Consider the following 19,953-nt stretch of genomic DNA (forward strand, 5'->3'; position numbering starts at 1 on the left):
GGCTCCTAAGTCCTCTTGGCAGCAGCCAGTCCTGGTGGCTCCTAAATCCCCTCATTAGTTCCCATTCCTGGTGGCTCCCAGATCCCCTGGGCAGTGTCCCCGGGGATGGAATTTTGGCTCCCAAATCCCCTCTGCAGTGGCCATTCCTGGTGGCTCCTAAATCTCTTCTGCAATGGCCAGTCCTGGTGGCTCCTAAATCCCCTGGGCAGTGTCCCCAAGGATGGAATTTTGGCTCCCAAATTCCCTTGTTAGTACCCAGTGCTTGTGGCTCCCAAGTCCCCTTGTTATTGGCCAACCCTGGTGACTCCCAAATCCCTTTGTTAGTGGCCTGTGCTGGTGGCTCCCAAATCCCCTGGGCAGTGCCCATTCCTGGTGGCTCCCAGATCCCCTGGGCAGTGTCCCCGGGGATGGAATTTTGGCTCCCAAATCCCTTCATTCGTGGCCATTCCTGTTGGCTCCCAAATCCCTTCATTAGTGGCCATTCCTGTTGGCTCCCAAATCTCTTTTGCAGTGGCCATTCCTGCTGGCTCCTAAATCCCCTTGTTAGTGGCCAGCTCTGGTGGCTCCCAAATCCCCTTGGCAGTGCCCATTCCTGATGGTTCCCAAATCCCTTCTGCAGTGGCCAGTCCTGGTGGCTCCTAAATCCCCTCGTTAGTTCCCATTCCTGGTGACTCCCAAATCCCCTGGGCAGTGTCCCCGGGGATGGAATTTTGGCTCCCAAATCCCCTCAGCAGTGCCCAGCCCTGGTGACTCCTAAATCCCCTTGTTAGTGGCCATTCCTGGTGGCTCCCAAATCCCCTCTGCAGTGGCCAGTCCTGCTGGCTCCTAAATCCCCTTGTTATTGGCCAGTCCTGGTGGCTCCTAAATCCCTTTGGCAGCAGCCAGTCCTGGTGGCTCCTAAATCCCCTCGTTAGTCCCCATTCCTGGTGGCTCCCAAATCCCCTGGGCAGTGTCCCCGGGGATGGAATTTTGGCTCCCAAATCCCCTTGTTAGTGCCCATTCCTGGTGGCTCCTAAATCCCCTTTGCAATAGCCAGTCCTGGTGGTTCCTAAATCCCCTTGTTAGTTCCCAGTCCTGGTGGCTCCTGAATCTCTTTTGTACTGGCCAGTCCTGGTGAATCCCAAATCCCTTTGGCAGCAGCCAGTCCTGGTGGCTCCTAAATCCCCTCGTTCGTTCGTGGCTCCCAAATCCCCTGGGCAGTGTCCCCGGGGATGGAATTTTGGCTCCCAAATCCCCTTAGCAGGGCCCAGCCCTGTTGGCTCCCAAATCCTCTTGGCAGCAACCAGTCCTGGTGGCTCCCAAATCCCCTGGGCAGTGTCCTAGGGGATGGAATTTTGGAATTTTGGCTCCCAAATCCCCTGGGCAGTGTCCTAGGGGATGGAATTTTGGCTCCCAAATCCCCTAGGCAGTGGCCATTCCTGTTGGCTCCCAAATCCCCTGGGCAATGCCCAGTGCTTGTGGCTCCCAAATCCCCTCGTTAGTTCCCATTCCTGGTGGCTCCCAGATTCCCTGGTCACTGTCCCCGGGGATGGAATTTTGGCTCCCAAATCCCCTCTGCAGTGGCCATTCCTGGTGGCTCCTAAATCCCCTTGGCAGTGCCCAGCTCTGGTGGCTCCTAAATCCGCTCGTTAGTTCCCATTCCCGGTGGCTCCCAGATCCCCTGGGCAGTGTCCCCAGGGCATGGAATTTTGGCTCCCAAATCCCCTGGGCAGTGCCCATTCCCGGTGACTCCCAAATCCCCTGGGCAGCCCCATTCGCCCCGGGAGCATTGTCCAGAGGAGGCCGAGGCGCTCAATTTGGGCTGTGTCGCTGAGCCCGAACAATGGGACACACGCTCCGTCACCTGTCACCGCCCGGAGCGGGACAATCCGCGACAATTCCCACCCGCCGTTAACCCTTTGCGCTCCATCCCCCCCTGCGGGGGATTCGGGACAAACCCCGCTCTCCTCCCGGCCGTTGTTTTTACTTAAAATCCTTCATGAATGGAAAAACAAACGGGACAAACCTTAGCGGGGGTGACAGCGGGAGGTGTCCCCGCCCGGTGCCACCGGAGGCGAGGCCTGGAGAGCGGCCCCGGTTGCGGCGGGGCGCGTTAGGACCCAGCGAGGCGGCGGCGCCGTGACAAGTCTGGAGCGGCACTGGCGCAGAGTGGCTCCATCGGCAGCGCTGGAATTCTCTGTATCCTCCTCCCTCCCGGAGCATCCATCCTCGGCCTGAAAAGGGATTTTCCCTGCCTTCCCTCCCTCCCGGAGCCCCGCGGGAGGTGCGGGGGGATGCTCGGGTCGCTCGGGACACCGGGAAAAGGCAGCGCTGGATGCTGCTGGATGCGGCCGTGAGCGGCGGCAGCTGATCGGGGATCTCCGGAGCGCTCAGCATGGCCCAGGGCAGGCGGCACGCGTCCGGCCGGGTAAGGGGGAGGGCTGGCTCCTGTCGCGACAGATCGCAGCCAAAACAGCCGCGTTTGTAAGGGATTCTCCATTGTGGATCCCTGCAATGGGGCACAATAACGCCGGCAAGGGAGGGGGATGCTCCGACGTGCGCCAGGGCCGGACTTCTCTGCTCATGTGGGTGATTACCCCAATTCATGACAGCCATTAATTAATTAATTAATTCCCCTTCTCTCCGGCTCAGCACAAAGATCCCGGCGTGTTTTGCTGCCCTCCCTCCCTCCCTCCCTCCGGGCCATGCCGTGCTTCCTCCCGCGGGCCTGGCAAGCGCTTCCAGCTTTTTCCGTATTGCAGCTCCCCCTGGGCTGTGCGGTGCCAGCGGCCCCCCCCGGGCCCGGCCAGGCCTTTCCCGGGAGCTCCTGTCCCTGTCGCTGTGTCCCTGCGTGGCCACCGCGGTGACATTGTGTCCCAGAGCCCCGGCGGAGCGTTGGGGCCTGGCTGTGCCAACTTGGCAAGGATGGAGCTGGGCAGGGCAGACCCTCCGTGGGCAGCGGGTCCTGCCTGCTCTGGGAGCCGGTGGGGTTTGGGCTGTGGCCGAAGGGATTGGGCTGTGCAGGGAAAACTTCCCAGCCTGGAGCCTTTTTTGCCCACCCCAGCAGGATCTGGGGTTTGTTCCTATGGGATTTTGGGGGCTGGGTTTGTTCCTATGGGATTTTGGGGGCAGGAGCCCCTCAGAGCTCCCTGTTTTCCATAGGGGAGCAGGAGGAGGGGTGAAATTCCAATCTGAGTCGTGACAGCTCTGTCACAACAGCCTGGGCTGATGGAGGGAGATGTGGCAGGACTGGGGGTCCCAGGGCAGCACTGTGAGTGGATTATCCCTGGATAATCTATGGATTTTGGAATGGGCACTGCAGAGACCACAGCTCTGCTGGCCCTTCCTGGGGCTGGAGCCACCCTGGTCGTGTCCCTGCTGGGTTTTGGGGACACTGCTCCTGGTGTCCTGAGACACCCACACCTCCCAGTTTGGCAGCCTGGAACCCAGGGCCACCGCGGCTTCATCCCAGTGCCACATCCTGGTGTCACCCAGGGCAGCAGCTCCAGGGATTAAACCAGGAATTCTTCCCAAGTCTTTCCCTCTTCCAGCTTTGTGGGCAGCACCTGGAATTTGAATCTTCAGGATTAAACCCAGAATTCTTCCCAAGTCTTTCCCTCTTCCAGCTTTGTGGGCAGCACCTGGAATTTGGATCTTCAGGATTAAACCCAAAATTCTTCCCAAGTCTTTCCCTCTTCCAGCTTTGTGGGCAGCGCCTGGAAATCAGATCTCCAGGGTTAAACCAGGAATTCTTCCCAAGTCTTTCCCTCTTCCAGCTTTGTGGGCAGCACCTGGAAATCAGATCTCCAGGGTTAAACCAGGAATTCTTCTCAAGTCTTTCCCTCTTCCAGCTTTGTGGGCAGCACCTGGAAATCAGATCTCCAGGATTAAACCAGGAATTCTTCCCAAGTCTTTCCCTCTTCCAGCACCTGGAATTTGGGTCTTGGCAGAGTTGGCTGCTGGGGATTCTCCTGAAACTTTTGATCTGAGCTTTGAGTGGCAGTTTGAGGCTCCAGCAGTGGGGGAGGAGCTCCTGGAGGAACGCTGAGTATTCCTGGCATGGAGCAGAACCGTGGAGCCCTCAGGTTTGGGTGGAGCTCCAAAATTCCCAAACCACTGGGAATTCATCCCATTTTCAGTGCCTTGGCACCAGGACCTTCACATAGCAGAGCAGACAGTCTGTGGGTGTCTGTCATGCCTAAAAAAGGGGGGAAAATGGGGAAATGCTGGATTTGGGAGTGGTTCCAGGCGGGAAGTTGTGGGGAGCAGTCTCTGGTGGTGGTGGCAGCACAGCCACGTGCTTGTCCCTCACCTGGTGTCCCTGGGCTGCTCCAGAGCTTCAGCATTCCTGGTTGTCCCATTCCCACCACCTGCATCCCCTCAGCTGGCCTTCACTGGGAATCCCTGGATTTCTCATTTCCTGGGATTTAGGAGCTTTTTCCCCTTCCACGCTGAGGGTGACAGGGCTGTCACTGTCAGCGGCCTCAGCCCTTGTGGTTCCCACAGTTCTGCTCCTCCACCCTCCTCCTTTCGTGTCCCAGGACTGGGGTATCCCAAATGTGTTCCTAATGTTGGTGTGGCTCAGGGGATCCATGGGGAGCTGCCCTGGGAATTCTGGGCCGTGCCATGGTGTCCCCAACAATCACTGTCCCCATGTGTGTCCCTCAGGGATTGTCACCACAGCCACCGGTGTGTCCCTCATCCCACCTGCTCCCAGCTGGGAGAGTTCATCCTCTTGTAAATCCTGGATTGATCTTGGTTTGAATCTTCATGGGAATTCCAGGCAGGATTTTATCCATCCAGGTGTCTCAGTGAGCAATTCCTGATGAATTGGGAACAGAAGAGACTCAGGGGCTGATCCTGAGGGGTGGGATGGGGTGGGACAGATTCATTCTGGGCCCTCCTTCTTTTCCCAAGGGTGAAAGACTCGGGAAAAGTTTTTGTGAAATTGATGCTGGTTGTGGTGTCCCAGGACTGGGGTATCCCAAGGGAGTTCCTCTGGGAATGTTGGTGTGGCTCAGGGGATCCATGGGGAGCTGCCCTGGGAATTCTGGGCCGTGCCATGGTGTCCCCAACAATGATTGTCCCCATGTGTGTCCCTCAGGGATTGTCACCACAGCCACCGGTGTGTCCCATCCAGGTGTCTCAGTGACCAATTCTTGATGAATTGGGAACAGAAGAGACTCAGGGGCTGATCCTGAGGGGTGGGATGGGGTGGGACAGATTCATTCTGGGCTCTCCTGCTTTTCTCAAGGGTGAAAGACTCGGGAAAAGTTTTTGTGAAATTGGTGCTGGTTGGCAAAGGTCTGTCAGGGACAGCCTGGGAGAGCTGGGAATGCCCAGCCTGGACAAGAGGAGGCTCCAGGGAGAACTTCCAGGGCCTGCAGGGGCTCCAGGAGAGCTGCAGAGGGACTGGGGACAAGGGATGGAGGGACAGGAGCCAGGGAATGGCTCCCACTGGGAAAGGGGAGATTGGGCTGGGATCTTGGCAAGGAATTCCTGGCTGGGCTGGAATTCCCAGATTTGCTGGGGCTGCCCCTGGATCCCTGGCAGTGCCAAGGCCAGGTTGGACATTGGGGCTTGGAGCCACCTGGGATAGTGGAATCTGTCCCTGCACATAGCAGGGGGTGGAATATTGGGATTTAAGGTTCCTTCCCACCCAAACCATTCCAGAATTCCATGATTCATCTGCTTTGCTCAGGCTGATTGCAGAGCTGGAGGTGTTGGGGGTGGATCCCAACAAATTTCCCTGGGATTTCAATAATCCTGAGGGTCTCCAGCAGCCGTGGAGTTCCTCACATCCATCACCTCACTGCTGCTCCAAGAGCATTGATCACCTGGATAACCCCACCTGAACCCTGGAGCACCCCAGGATGTCCCACTTGGAGTGCCCTGGTGCTTGCTGAAATATAAATATGGATGGAATGTTGATGGAATCATGGAATTGCTGAGGTTTTCAATCCCTCCAGGGGTGGGGATTCCACCAAGGGTTCTTAGATGTTATAAAAGGGGTTAAATCAGGTTTGTGAGCCATTGCTGGTGGCTGTGCCGTGGATTGTGCGCCTGTTGAGGAGCAGAAGGAATCACCCAAAACAAAAAGGGCTGGAGGAGGTCCCAGTAGTGTGAAGGGATGGGACAGTGACCTCTGTGTGCTCCTGGGATGGGACAGTGACCTTTGTCTGCTCCTGGGCACAGAAAAAATGGGAAAAGATGGAGCATGAGCTGGTTAGGGCTGACTGATTGCTGCTCTTGTGGTTTTTTTCCCCCTCAAGGCTGATAAAAGTGTTATAAAATGGGCTAAATCAGGTTTGTGAGCCACTGCCATGGATTGTGGCTGCTGTTGGGGAGCAGAAGGAATCACCCAAAATAAAAAGGGCTGGAGGGACATGAACCATCCCAATATGGACCCAGGGGAGCCACCAGGTCCCAACAGTGTGAAGGGATGGGACAATGACCGCTGTGTGCTCTTGGACACAGAATTCCCAGGCTGGAAACCCAAGGGAATGCTGATAAAATGGGAGAGGATGGACCATGAGCTGGTTAAGGCTGACTGACTGATTGCTGCTCTTGTGGGTTTTTTCCTCTCAAGGCTCATAAAAATATTATAGAGTGATAAATCGGGTTTGTGAGCCATTGCTGGTGGCTGTGCCGTGGATTGTGTGCCTGTTGAGGAGCAGAAGGAATCACCCAAAACAAAAAGGGCTGGAGGGAGGTGAACCATCCCAATATGGACCCAGGGGAGCTACCAGGTCCCAACAGTGTGAAGGGATGGGACAGTGACCTCTGTGTGCCCCTGGGATGGGACAGTGACCTCTGTGTGCCCCTGGGATGGGACAGTGACCTCTGTGTGCTCCTGGGATGGGACAGTGACCTCTGTGTGCTCCTGGGATGGGACAGGGACCTCTGTGTGCTCCTGGGATGGGACAGTGACCTCTGTGTGCCCCTGGGATGGGACAGGGACCTCTGTGTGCTCCTGGGATGGGACAGGGACCTCTGTGTGCTCCTGGGATGGGGACAGTGACCTCTGTGTGCCCCTGGGATGGGACAGTGACCTCTGTGTGCTCCTGGGATGGGACAGGGACCTCTGTGTGCTCCTGGGCACAGAATTCCCAGCCTGGAAACCTAAGGGAATGCTGATAAAATGGGAGAAGATGGACCATGAGCTGGTTAAAGCATGGTTAAGAGAGCAGAAGGAATCACCCAAAATTCAAAGGGCTGGAGGAGGCGAGTGGGGCCCGAGGGAGATGAACCATCCCAATATGGACACCAGGGAGCCACCAGATGGGACAATGACATCTGACTGCTCCTGGGATGGGACAATGACCACTGTGTGCTCCTGGGATGGGACAGTGACCTCTGACTGCTCATGGGATGGGACAGTGACCGCTGTGTGCTCTTGGACACAGAATTCCCAGGCTGGAAACCCAAGGGAATGCTGATAAAATGGGAAAAGATGGAGCATGGTTAAGGGAGCAGAAGGAATCACCCAAAATAAAAAGCTGGAGGAGGCGAGCGGTGCCAGACGGAGATGACCCATCCCGACATCCACCCTTGTGTCCACCCCACCTTTCTGAGGGTCTCTTTTCTCCTTGACAGGGCTCCAGCACGGCCAGGATGAGCTCTGACAGCAGCAGCAAGCCCCTCAAGGTGGGCTCCCGCGTGGAGGTCATTGGCAAGGGCCACCGGGGCACCGTGGCCTACGTGGGCGCCACGCTGTTCGCCACCGGCAAATGGGTCGGGGTCATCCTGGACGAGGCCAAGGGCAAGAATGATGGCACGGTGCAGGGCAGGAAGTACTTCACCTGCGAGGAGAACCACGGCATCTTCGTCAGGCAGTCCCAGGTGGGTGAGATTCCATGATTCTGGGGTCCTGGGGTGGTGGGCTGCGGGGTAAATACTGGGGATTTTGGGATTTTCTGTCTGTCGTAGGGGAGGGAACAGCTCGCTCCAAATCTAGGTGGGATCTCACCCTGTGCACAGATCTTGAGGTTTTCAAGGTGGAATCTCACCCTCTGCACAGATCTTGAGGTTCTGCAGGTGGGATCTCATTCTCTGCACAGATCTTGAGGTTTTCAAGGTGGAATCTCACTCTCTGCAGAGATCTTGAGTTTCTGCAGGTGGGATCTCATTCTCTGAAGAGATCTTGAGGTTTTCAAGGTGGGGTCTCACTCTGTGCACCCATCTTGAGGTTCTGCAGGTGGAATCTCACCCTCTGCAGAGATCTTGAGGTTCTACAGGTGGGATCTCACCCTGTGCACAGATCTTGAGGTTTTCAAGGTGGAATCTCATTCTCTGCACAGATCTTGAGGTTCTGCAGATGGAATCTCATTCTCTGCACAGATCTTGAGGTTCTGCAGGTGGGATCTCATTCTCTGCACAGATCTTGAGGTCCTGCAGGTGGAATCTCATTCTCTGAAGAGATCTTGAGGTTTTCAAGGTGGAATCTCACCCTCTGCACAGATCTTGAGGTCCTGCAGGTGGAATCTCACCCTCTGCAGAGATCTTGAGGTTCTACAGGTGGGATCTCACCCTGTGCACAGATCTTGAGGTTTTCAAGGTGGAATCTCATTCTCTGCATAGAGCTTGAGGTTTTCAAGGTGGGATCTCACTCTGTGCACAGATCTTGAGGTTCTGCAGGTGGAATCTCACCCTCTGCACAGATCTTGAGGTTTTCAAGGTGGAATCTCACCCTCTGCACAGATCTTGGTGTATTCACAATTATGTTCCCCAGTATAAATTCTGCTGCCCTGTATTTCCCACCTGCAGCCGGTGGAGTTTGGGATGGATCTCAGATGTTTACCTGGAAGCAGATCCAAGGAATTCTCATTAAATTGTGTTTACCTAGAAGGAGATATCACACTCAGTGTGGGTGTAGCTGCTGAGATTTGCTGCTCAGAGCCAACATCCTCCAGGTGGATTCCTGGCTCACCTCCCAAGGAGCCCCCGTGTCCCAGCCAGCTCCTGTCCCCTCCCTGGCACAAAGGGGCTGGTTTGTGTCCCACCCTCTCATTGCCAGAGCCCTGGGATTGGGTGACAGAGGGACCCAATGGGGTCATTTGGGTCCTGGGGTCCACCCCAGCATCTGCTGTCCCATCCGTTTGGATGGTCAGAGGTTGCAGCAATGGCTCATCCAGGTGAGATTCAGGAATCACTGAGGTTGGAAAACACCTTCAGGAGGAGTCCAGCCACTCACTGCTTCAGTTTGAGGGAAAATTACCCCATCCTCTAAAAAATGGGATAAACACAGAGAGCAGAACCCACCAGAGCTGGAGGCAAACTCACCAGGAAGCTTTTCGTGTTCTTACCCAGCCCAAAGGCTGTTGGTGTGTAGGAACTGCTGGATGGAGCTCTGCTGCTCTCCTGGAGAGATTTCCCTGTGTAATCCCAGCACACTCCAGTTCCCCACATTAAACCCGGGCACGTGGACCTGGCTCCTTTGTCCATCTCGGCCTCTCCTGGCAGCTGGGAGAGGCTGGGAGGGGTTTACAGGGAAAGGTTTGGGTCTGCAGGACCAGGAGGGACCACAGAGCCCCCCCAGTGCCACCCCTGACAGTCAGGGACACTTCCACTGTCCCAGGGTGCTCCAATCCAGCCTGGCCTTGGGCACTGCCAGGGATCTAGGGCAGCCACAGCAAATCCGGGAATTCCAGCCCAGCCAGGAATTCCTTCCCAAAATCCCACCCAAATCTCCCCTTTCCCAGTGGGAGCCATTCCCCTGTTTTGTCACCTCATCCTCTGGGCTGGGTGTGGGGTGAGTGATGCTCAACCCCAGCCCCAAATTCCAGAGCTGGGAAGGGATGGGAACACCTGGAGCAGAGATGGGAATTAGGATGGGTTCTGGAAATTGGGCATTCCTGGGGTCGTAAAATCCCGGATTTTGGGTTGGGAGGGAGTTTAAATCCCCCCAGTGCCACCCTCAGGGACACCTCCCACTGTCCCAGGCTGCTCCAGCCCTGTCCCTGTCCCTTGGACACTGCCAGGGATGGGGATGCACCCAGCACCATCCAGAGCCTTGTGCCCAGCACCCTCTGCCCCGCTCTGTCCATCTGTCCATCCATGGATCCATCCATCCATCCATCCATCCATCCATCCATCTATCCATCCATCCATGGATCCATCCATCCATCCATCATCCATCCATCCATGGATCCATCTATCCATCCATCCATCATGGATCCATCATCCATCCATCCATGGATCCATCCATCCATCCATCATCCATCCATCATCCATCATCCATCCATCCATCCATCACCCATCCATCCATCCATCCATCCATCCATCCATCCATCCACCATCCATCATCTATTAATCCATCCATTATCCATCCATCCATCCATCCATCCATCCATCATCCATTCATCCATCCATCATCCATCCATCCATCCATCCATCCATCCCTGGATCCATGGATCCATCCATCCATCCATCCATCCATCCATCCATCATCCATCCATCCATCATCCATCCATCCATCCATCCATCCATCCATCCATCCATCATCCATCCATCCATCCATCCATCCATCATCCATCCATCCATCCATCCACCATCCATCATCCATTAATCCATCCATTATCCATCCATCCATCCATCCATCCATCCATCCATCCATCCATCATCCATCCAGGGGTGCCAGGGCTGGGGTCCCCTCTCTGTGCCCTTGGGGACACCGGGGACCCTCCCTGTGCCCCAGGGTGACTCAGGACCAGCTCTGGACCTGCTGGGGCAGCCCCGCACCCACAGCTTTGCTCTGGGACCGAGGATTTGGGGGTTTGGGGGCTGTTGATGGATGGAGGGATGGATGGATGGATGGATGGATGATGGATGGATGATGGATGATGGATGGATGGATGATGGATGGATGCAGGGATGGATGGATGGATGGATGATGGATGGATGATGGATGGATGGATGGATGGATCCATGGATGGATGGATGATGGATGGATGGATGGATCCATGGATCCATGGATGGATGGATCCATGGATGAATGGATGATGGATGGATGGATGGATGGATCCATGATGGATGGATGATGGATGGATCCATGGATGGATGGATAATGGATGGATGGATGATGGATGGATGGATGGATCCATGGATGGATGGATGGATCCATGGATGGACAGATGGACAGAGCCGGGGCAGAGGGTGCTGGGCACAAGGCTCTGGATGGTGCTGGGTGCATCCCCATCCCTGGCAGTGTCCAAGGGACAGGGACAGGGCTGGAGCAGCCTGGGACAGTGGGAGGTGTCCCTGCGGGTGGCACTGGGTGGCATTGAACGTCCTTTCCCGCCCAAGCCATTCCAGGATTCCCTGATTCTACCCAGGCTGGCAATTCCAAGCATGGCTGTTCCTTTCCTGGTGTGTGGAAATCCCTGATTTTAAATCCCTGATTTTGGCACCACCTGGAGCTGCTTTGGCAGAGGAGCTCGAGGGCCACCTGTGCCCAGTCTGTGGTGGCAGTTCCCAGTGTCACCCCATGTCCAGCCCCTCTCTGTCCCTGTCCCCAGCCTCTCCAGCAGCTCTGGAATTCCCTCCTGGGCTGTTCCTGCTGGGAAACCCCCAGACCACTCAGAATTCCCACCCTGCATGGCTGCAGGTGTCACGATTTCCTTGGCCTCATCTTCTCCTTGGTCTCTTTGTGGCTGTTTAATTCAAATTTCATCATTCCTGGTGTCGGGAACCTTCCCAAAATGGAATTCCTGTCTGACAGCTTCCCAGGTTATTCTGATTTTTAAGCTGAGCTCGCAGGTGGGAGGTGTGATGAAAAAAGCAAAATCCTGCAACAACAATTTAGGGGGGCTGATCTGAGGCACAGGGATGGTTCTCTCTCAGGAATTCAGTCCCTCCCAACCTCATTTTCCATGTTTATCCAGCAAAAATGCAGCTAAAAATAGTTCAAAAGAAAAATCCCTGAATCTGCTGTGGATGTTTCAGGCTGTCAAACACAGAGCTTTGACTTTCCTCATTGCCTGGGTGAATATTCCGTGTTCCCAATGAAAATAAGGAGTGTGTGGCTGTTCCAGAAGGGCTGATGGCAAAGCCAGAAAGATAAAATTAAAAATCTGTGTGAAAACCATGGGATCTGCTCTGCTGAACCCACCACCAGAGGGATCTGTTCCCTGGCCTCCCAGTTTGGGAATTTTGGGCAAGGATTGTTGTTGTGTTTTTAACAGATCCAGGTGTTTGAGGATGGAGCGGACACAACGTCCCCAGAAACCCCAGAATCTGCTGCCATGAAGGTCCCTAAGAGAGGTATGATCCAGCTGGGAAATCCTTCCCAGAGAGGTGGGAAAACGTTGGTGGAGGGGGTGGCAAATTATTCCTGAAGGGGATAGGAAATCCCTCCTGGAGGAGTGTGAAATCCCTCCTGGAAGTGTGGGAATCCTTCCTGAATAAATGGGAAATCTGTCCTGGAGGGGTGAGAAATCCTTCCTGAATAAATGGGAAATCTCCCATTGGAGATTTGGAAACTGGAGGAGTGGGAATCTTTCCTGTAGAGAAGGGAAATTTCTTTTGGAGGAGTAGGAATCCTTCCTGGAAAGATTGGAAATCTCTCCTAGAGGAGTGGAAATCCTTCCTGGAAGGACAGGAAATTTCTCCTGGAGAGATTGGGAATCCCTCCTGAATAAATGGGAAATTTCTCTTGGAGGAGTGGGAATCTTTCCTGGAGAGATGAGAAATCCTTCCTGTAGAGAGGGGAAGATTGGGAATCCTTCCTGGAAGGACAGGAAATTTCTCCTGGAGGGATTTGGAATCCTTCCTGGAGAGATTGGAAATTTCCCTTGGTGGGATGGGAATCCTTCCTGGAGAAATGGGAAATCTCTCTTGGAATAATAGGAATCCTTCTTGGAGAGACTGGAAATCCTTTCTGGAGAAATTGGAAATCTCCCTTGGAGGAGTGGGCATCCTTCCTCAAAAAATGGGAAATTTCTCTTGGAAGAGTGGGAATCCTTCCTGGAAAGATTGGAAATCTCCCATTGGAGATTTGGAAATTGGAAGAGTGGGAATCCTTCCTGTAGAGAAGGGAAATTTCTTTTGGAGTAGTGGGGATCTTTCCTGGAGAGATGGGAAATCCCTCCTGCAGGAGTGGGAAGTCCTTCCCAGCTGAGATGGGAAATCCTTCCTGTAGGTAGGGGAAATCTCCCTTGGAGGAGTGGAAAGCCTTCCTGGAAAGGTGGGAAATCCTAAAGGAAGGGACAAACCATGGAATATTTCCCCGTGGTCACTGCAGCGCTCCGAGCCGGTGGAATTGCCCATCCCAGTGGGACTGGAGCATCACCGTGTCCATCCCTATGCCATGCCCGTTCCCCCGGGGCGGGGACTGAGCGTTCCTGTCCCATTTCCCAAAGCAGGGATTGAGCGTTCCTCTCCCATTTCCCAGGGCAGGAATTGAGCTTTTCTCCCGGGGCAGGGATTGAGCGTTCCTGTCCCATTTCCCGGGGCAAGGATTGAGCGTTCCTCTCCCATTTCCCAAAGCAGGGATTGAGCGTTCCTCTCCCATTTCCCGGGGCAGGGATTGAGCGTTCCTCTCCCATTTCCCAGGGCAGGGATTGAGCGTTCCTGTCCCATTTCCCAGGGCAGGGATTGAGCGTTCCTGTCCCATTTCCCAGGCCAGGGATTGAGCGTTCCTCCCGGGTCAGGGACTGAGCGTTCCTCCCGCATTTCCCGGGGCAGGGATTGAGCGTTCCTTCCCCATTTCCCAGGGCAGGGATTGAGCGTTCCTCCCGGGGCAGGGATTGAGTGTTCCTCTCCCATTTCCCGGGGAGGGACTGAGCGTTCCTCCCGCATTTCCCGGGGCAGGGATTGAGCGTTCCTCTCCCATTTCCCAGGGCAGGGATTGAGCGTTCCTCTCCCATTTCCCAAAGCAGGGATTGAGCGTTCCTCTCCCATTTCCAGGGCAGGGATTGAGCGTTCCTCTCCCATTTCCCAGGGCAGGGATTGAGCGTTCCTCTCCCATTTCCCAAAGCAGGGATTGAGCGTTCCTCTCCCATTTCCCGGGGCAGGGACTGAGCGTTCCTGTCCCATTTCCCAGGGCAGGGATTGAGCGTTCCTCCCGCATTTCCCAGGGCAGGGATTGAGCGTTCCTGTCCCATTTCCCAGGGCAGGGATTGAGCGTTCCTCCCGGGGCAGGGATTGAGCGTTCCTGTCCCATTTCCCAGGGCAGGGATTGAGCGTTTCTCCCGCATTTCCCAGGGCAGGGATTGAGCGTTTCTCCCGCATTTCCCAGGGCAGGGATTGAGCGTTCCTCCCGCATTTCCCAGGGCAGGGATTGAGCGTTCCTCCTGCATTTCCAGGGCAGGGATTGAGCGTTCCTCCCGCATTTCCGAGGGCAGGGATTGAGCGTTCCTCCCGCATTTCCCAGGGCAGGGATTGAGCGTTCCTCCCGCATTTCCCAGGGCAGGGATTGAGCGTTCCTCCCGCATTTCCCAGGGCAGGGACTGAGCGTCCCTCTCCCATTTCCCGGGGCAGGGATTGAGCGTTCCTCTCCCATTTCCAGGGCAGGGATTGAGCGTTCCTCCCGCATTTCCAAGGGCAGGGATTGAGCGTTCCTCTCCCATTTCCAGGGCAGGGATTGAGCGTTCCTCCCGCATTTCCCAGGGCAGGGATTGAGCGTTCCTCCCGCATTTCCCGGGGCAGGGATTGAGCGTTCCTCCCGCATTTCCCGGGGCAGGGATTGAGCGTTCCTCCCGCATTTCCCAGGGCAGGGACTGAGCGTTCCTCTCCCATTTCCCAGGGCAGGGACTGAGCGTTCCTCCCGTTTTTCCCACACCCACCGTCCCTGGCTCTGATCCCAGCCAGGCTTCCCTCCCTCCCCCTGGGCTCGGCTTTGTCGGGAATGTTTTCCGCGGGCGCTGCGGGATCCCGGAGCTGCCGGAGGGGGCTCTGCCAGCTTCCTGCCTTGGCTGCTGGCTCAGCTCCCTGTGCCAAGCCCGGAGCTCCCCGTGGGAAGCGTTTGTGCCATCGGGATTGGCGGCTCGGGGTGGGCTGGGGGCGGTGGGTGTCGCTTGTGGGTGGGATTTCTCCTCTACAAGGAAGTAGGAGGTAAAACGAGTCGGGAAAAACGGAATGGACTCTTCCTTGCTCTCTGTTTGGGAGTGGATCCTTCCTTGCTCTCTGCTTTGGATGCTGCAGTGGAATCGTGGAATAATTCAGGCTGGAAAAGGCCTCGGACACCCCTGAATTCCCAGCACTGACCGTGTCCCCAAGTGCCACAGGCACAGGGCTAAATCCCCCAGGGATGGGCACTCCACCCCTGCCAGGGCTGGACAGCCCTTTCCAAGAAGGAATTTTCCCAAAATTATCCAACCTGGCCCAGCCTGAGGCCGTTCCCTCTCCTCCTGTCCCTGTTCCCTGGGAGCAGATCCCAGCTCCCACCTGGCTCCAGGAATTCAGGGAGTTTTGGAGAGCCAAAAGTTCCCCCCTGATCCCCCTTTTCTCCAGGCTGAGCCCCTTTCCCAGCTCCCCCAGCTGCTCCTGGAGCTCCAGACCCTTCCCTGGATGCAGGGCTGGGACAGACAGACAGACAGACAGCAGGAGGAGCCCGGGCTGCAGGTGGGGTGTGGGATGATGCTGTCAGGGATGCAGGGCTGGGACAGACAGACAGACAGACACCAGGAGGAGCCCGCAATGCAGGGCTGGGACAGACAGACAGACACCAGGAGGAGCCCGGGATGCAGGGCTGGGACAGACAGACAGACAGACAGACAGCAGGAGGAGCCCGGGCTGCAGGTGTAATGTGGGGTGATGCTGTCAGGGATGCAGGGCTGGGACAGACAGACAGACAGACAGACAGCAGGAGGAGCCCGGGCTGCAGGTGTAATGTGGGGTGATGCTGTCAGGGATGCTGGGCTGGGTTGTGGCTGCCTGCCAGGGGTTTCCATGGCAACAGCAGCTGCTGCAGCAGCACTGCAGTGGGAGGTGCAGGGATGGCTCTGCCACGGTGCCAGCATGGCAGGGGACACCTGGTGACACCTGGGAATGCAGGCACACCTGCCAGGGAGGGACAGGACACAGGGAATGGCTTCCCAATGGGAAAGGGGAGGATTTGGGTGGGATTTTGGGAAGGAATTCCTCCTTCTGAGGGTGGGCATGCCTTGGCACAGGGTGCCCAGAGAAGCCCCTGGGTACTTGGAAGTGTCCCTGGAGCCACCCGGGAGGTGTCCCTGCCCATGGCACCAGGTGGGGCTGATGGGATTTAAAGTCCTTCTCACCCAAGCAATTCCATGATTCTGTGTCCCCAAATGCCACCCACACATGGATTTCACCCATCACAGTCACTGAGCAGCCTGTGCCAGTCACTCAGGAATCCCTGAAATCCAGGGGTTCAGCCTGTGCCAGTCAGGAATCCCTGAAATCCAGGGGTTCAGCTTGTGCCAGTCAGGAATGCCTGAAATCCAGGGGTTCAGCCTGTGCCAGTCACTCAGGGATCCCTGAAATCCAGGGGTTCAGCCTGTGCCAGTCAGGAATCCCTGAAATCCAGGGTTCAGCCTGTGCCAGTCACTCAGGAATCCCTGAAATCCAGGGGTTCAGCCTGTGCCAGTCAGGAATCCATAAAATCCAGGGGTTCAGCCTGTGCCAGTCAGGAATCCCTGAAATCCAGGGGTTCAGCCTGTGCCAGTCACTCAGGAATCCCTGAAATCCAGGGGTTCAGCCTGTGCCAGTCACTCAGGAATTCGTGAAATCCAGAAATTCAGCCTGTGCCAGTCAGGAATCCCTGAAATCCAGGGGTTCAGCCTGTGCCAGTCAGGAATCCCTGAAATCCAGGGGTTCAGCCTGTGCCAGTCAGGAATCCATAAAATCCAGGGGTTCAGCCTGTGCCAGTCACTCAGGAATCCATGAAATCCAGGGGTTCAGCCTGTGCCAGTCAGGGATCCCTGAAATCCAGGGGTTCAGCCTGTGCCAGTCAGGAATCCCTGAAATCCCGGGGTTCAGCCTGTGCCAGTCACTCAGGAATGCCTGAAATCCAGGGATTCAGCCTGTGCCAGTCAGGAATCCCTGAAATCCAGGGGTTCAGCCTGTGCCAGTCAGGGATCCTTGAAATCCAGGGGTTCAGCCTGTGCCAGTCAGGAATCCCTGAAATCCAGGGGTTCAGCCTGTGCCAGTCAGGAATCCATGAAATCCAGGGGTTCAGCCTGTGCCAGTCTGGGATCCCTGAAATCCAGGGGTTCAGCCTGTGCCAGTCACTCAGGAATCCCTGAAATCCAGGGGTTCAGCCTGTGCCAGTCAGGGATCCCTGAAATCCAGGGGTTCAGCTTGTGCCAGTCAGGAATCCCTGAAATCCAGAAATTCAGCCTGTGCCAGTCAGGAATCCATAAAATCCAGGAATTCAGCCTGTGCCAGTCACTGAGAGATCCCTGAAATCCAGGGATTCAGCCTGTGCCAGTCAGGAATTCCTGAAATCCAGGGGTTCAGCCTGTGCCAGTCAGGAATCCCTGAAATCCAGGGGTTCAGCCTGTGCCAGCCAGGAATCCATAAAATCCAGGGGTTCAGCCTGTGCCAGTCAGGACTCCCTGAAATCCAGGGGTTCAGCCTGTGCCAGTCAGGAATCCCTGAAATCCAGGGGTTCAGCCTGTGCCAGCCAGGAATCCATGAAATCCAGGGGTTCAGCCTGTGCCAGTCAGGAATCCATAAAATCCAGGGGTTCAGCCTGTGCCAGTCACTCAGGAATCCATGAAATCCAGGGGTTCAGCCTGTGCCAGTCAGGGATCCCTGAAATCCAGGGGTTCAGCCTGTGCCAGTCAGGAATCCCTGAAATCCCGGGGTTCAGCCTGTGCCAGTCACTCAGGAATGCCTGAAATCCAGGGATTCAGCCTGTGCCAGTCAGGAATCCCTGAAATCCAGGGGTTCAGCCTGTGCCAGTCAGGGATCCTTGAAATCCAGGGGTTCAGCCTGTGCCAGTCAGGAATCCCTGAAATCCAGGGGTTCAGCCTGTGCCAGTCAGGAATCCATGAAATCCAGGGGTTCAGCCTGTGCCAGTCTGGGATCCCTGAAATCCAGGGGTTCAGCCTGTGCCAGTCACTCAGGAATCCCTGAAATCCAGGGGTTCAGCCTGTGCCAGTCAGGGATCCCTGAAATCCAGGGGTTCAGCTTGTGCCAGTCAGGAATCCCTGAAATCCAGAAATTCAGCCTGTGCCAGTCAGGAATCCATAAAATCCAGGAATTCAGCCTGTGCCAGTCACTGAGAGATCCCTGAAATCCAGGGATTCAGCCTGTGCCAGTCAGGAATTCCTGAAATCCAGGGGTTCAGCCTGTGCCAGTCAGGAATCCCTGAAATCCAGGGGTTCAGCCTGTGCCAGCCAGGAATCCATAAAATCCAGGGGTTCAGCCTGTGCCAGTCAGGACTCCCTGAAATCCAGGGGTTCAGCCTGTGCCAGTCAGGAATCCCTGAAATCCAGGGGTTCAGCCTGTGCCAGCCAGGAATCCATGAAATCCAGGGGTTCAGCCTGTGCCAGTCAGGAATCCATAAAATCCAGGGGTTCAGCCTGTGCCAGTCAGGACTCCCTGAAATCCAGGGGTTCAGCCTGTGCCAGTCAGGAATGCCTGAAATCCAGGGGTTCAGCCTGTGCCAGTCAGGAATTGCCTGAAATCCAGGGGTTCAGCCTGTGCCAGTCAGGAATCCCTGAAATCCATGGGTTCAGCCTGTGCCAGTCAGGAATCCCTGAAATCCAGGGGTTCAGCCTGTGCCAGTCAGGAATTGCCTGAAATCCAGGGGTTCAGCCTGTGCCAGTCAGGAATCCCTGAAATCCGGGGGTTCAGCCTGTGCCAGTCAGGACTCCCTGAAATCCAGGGGTTCAGCCTGTGCCAGTCAGGAATCCGTAAAATCCAGGAGTTCAGCCTGTGCCAGTCACTCAGGAATCCATGAAATCCAGGGGTTCAGCCTGTGCCAGTCAGGAATCCCTGAAATCCAGGGGTTCAGCCTGTGCCAGTCAGGGATCCCTGAAATCCAGGGGTTCAGCCTGTGCCAGTCAGGAATCCCTGAAATCCAGGGGTTCAGCCTGTGCCAGTCAGGAATCCTTGAAATCCAGGGGTTCAGCCTGTGCCAGTCAGGAATCCCTGAAATCCAGGGGTTCAGCCTGTGCCAGTCAGGAATGCCTGAAATCCCGGGGTTCAGCCTGTGCCAGTCAGGAATCCCTGAAATCCAGGGGTTCAGCCTGTGCCAGTCAGGGATCCCTGAAATCCAGGGGTTCAGCCTGTGCCAGTCAGGGATCCCTGAAATCCAGGGGTTCAGCTTGTGCCAGTCAGGAATCCATGAAATCCAGGGGTTCAGCCTGTGCCAGTCAGGAATCCATGAAATCCAGGGGCTCAGCCTGTGCCTGTCTGGAATCCCTGAAATCCAGGGGTTCAGCCTGTGCCAGTCAGGGATCCCTGAAATCCAGGGGTTCAGCCCAAGGAGAGCAGTGGAACTGCCCCCCAATTCTGAGGTGTATCCAAGTGTTTTCCCTCCTCAGCCAGCAGCTCCCATCAGGAATTTCCTGTACCCCCATACCCACACCCCCACTGTGCCACCATTTCCTGCCAGATCCTGACTCTGCTTCATTCCCACTTCCCAAAATTCTCCTGTGCCACCCTGCTGGGTGTCCTGTGGCTGCAGGGACACTGGGATGGGGACAGGGCTGTCCCTCGCGCTCATGGCTCTGCTTCTGCTCTCTCCACAGATTCCCTCGATGCCACCAAGGCCAGCAAACTGGTGAGTGACCCCAGCTCTTTGTCACCTCTGAGAGCTTTCCATCCCTTCAGCAGGAGCACATGGACACTTTCATGGGATAAAATGCCCATGGAAAAGGGAATTTCTCCTAAAACCCGTGGGAAACAAGGTGTAAGAAATGTCATTTTCAGCCAGGCATCAGTGGGTTCCTGAGGGATTATCCTGTGTCACACATTTTAATCTGAGTTCAGCAGCATTCCCTGGCTGCTTCTTCCAAACCCTGATTCCCTCCTGGAATCCTGGAAAGGACCTCAAAGCCC

At 55.8% G+C, this 19,953-nt stretch overlaps 1 protein-coding gene across 12 annotated transcripts in view; it reads left to right on the forward strand.

Moving 5' to 3' along the window:
- DCTN1 (dynactin subunit 1) overlaps window positions 1-19,953 on the forward strand; it is a 75,725-nt gene that overhangs the window by 9,173 nt on the left and 46,599 nt on the right. For 7 of the 12 annotated variants that reach the window (XR_012580349.1, XM_074540624.1, XM_074540625.1 and 4 more), the window contains exons 1-4: window positions 2,192-2,407; window positions 7,576-7,821; window positions 12,162-12,240; window positions 19,644-19,675. Coding sequence is in view for 11 of the 12 variants with exons in the window: in XM_074540624.1 (XP_074396725.1) it covers window positions 2,375-2,407; window positions 7,576-7,821; window positions 12,162-12,240; window positions 19,644-19,675 (390 nt within the window). In the remaining variant the exon portion in view is untranslated. Of the gene's footprint in view, window positions 1-2,186; window positions 2,408-7,575; window positions 7,822-12,161; window positions 12,241-19,643; window positions 19,676-19,953 lie in introns of those variants that run through there. The other 5 variants (XM_074540619.1, XM_074540620.1, XM_074540621.1 and 2 more) reach the window with 2 other exon arrangements.

Source organism: Zonotrichia albicollis, chromosome 5, assembly GCF_047830755.1.
Source record: "Zonotrichia albicollis isolate bZonAlb1 chromosome 5, bZonAlb1.hap1, whole genome shotgun sequence".
In the NCBI taxonomy this organism is placed as follows: Eukaryota; Metazoa; Chordata; class Aves; order Passeriformes; family Passerellidae; genus Zonotrichia; species Zonotrichia albicollis.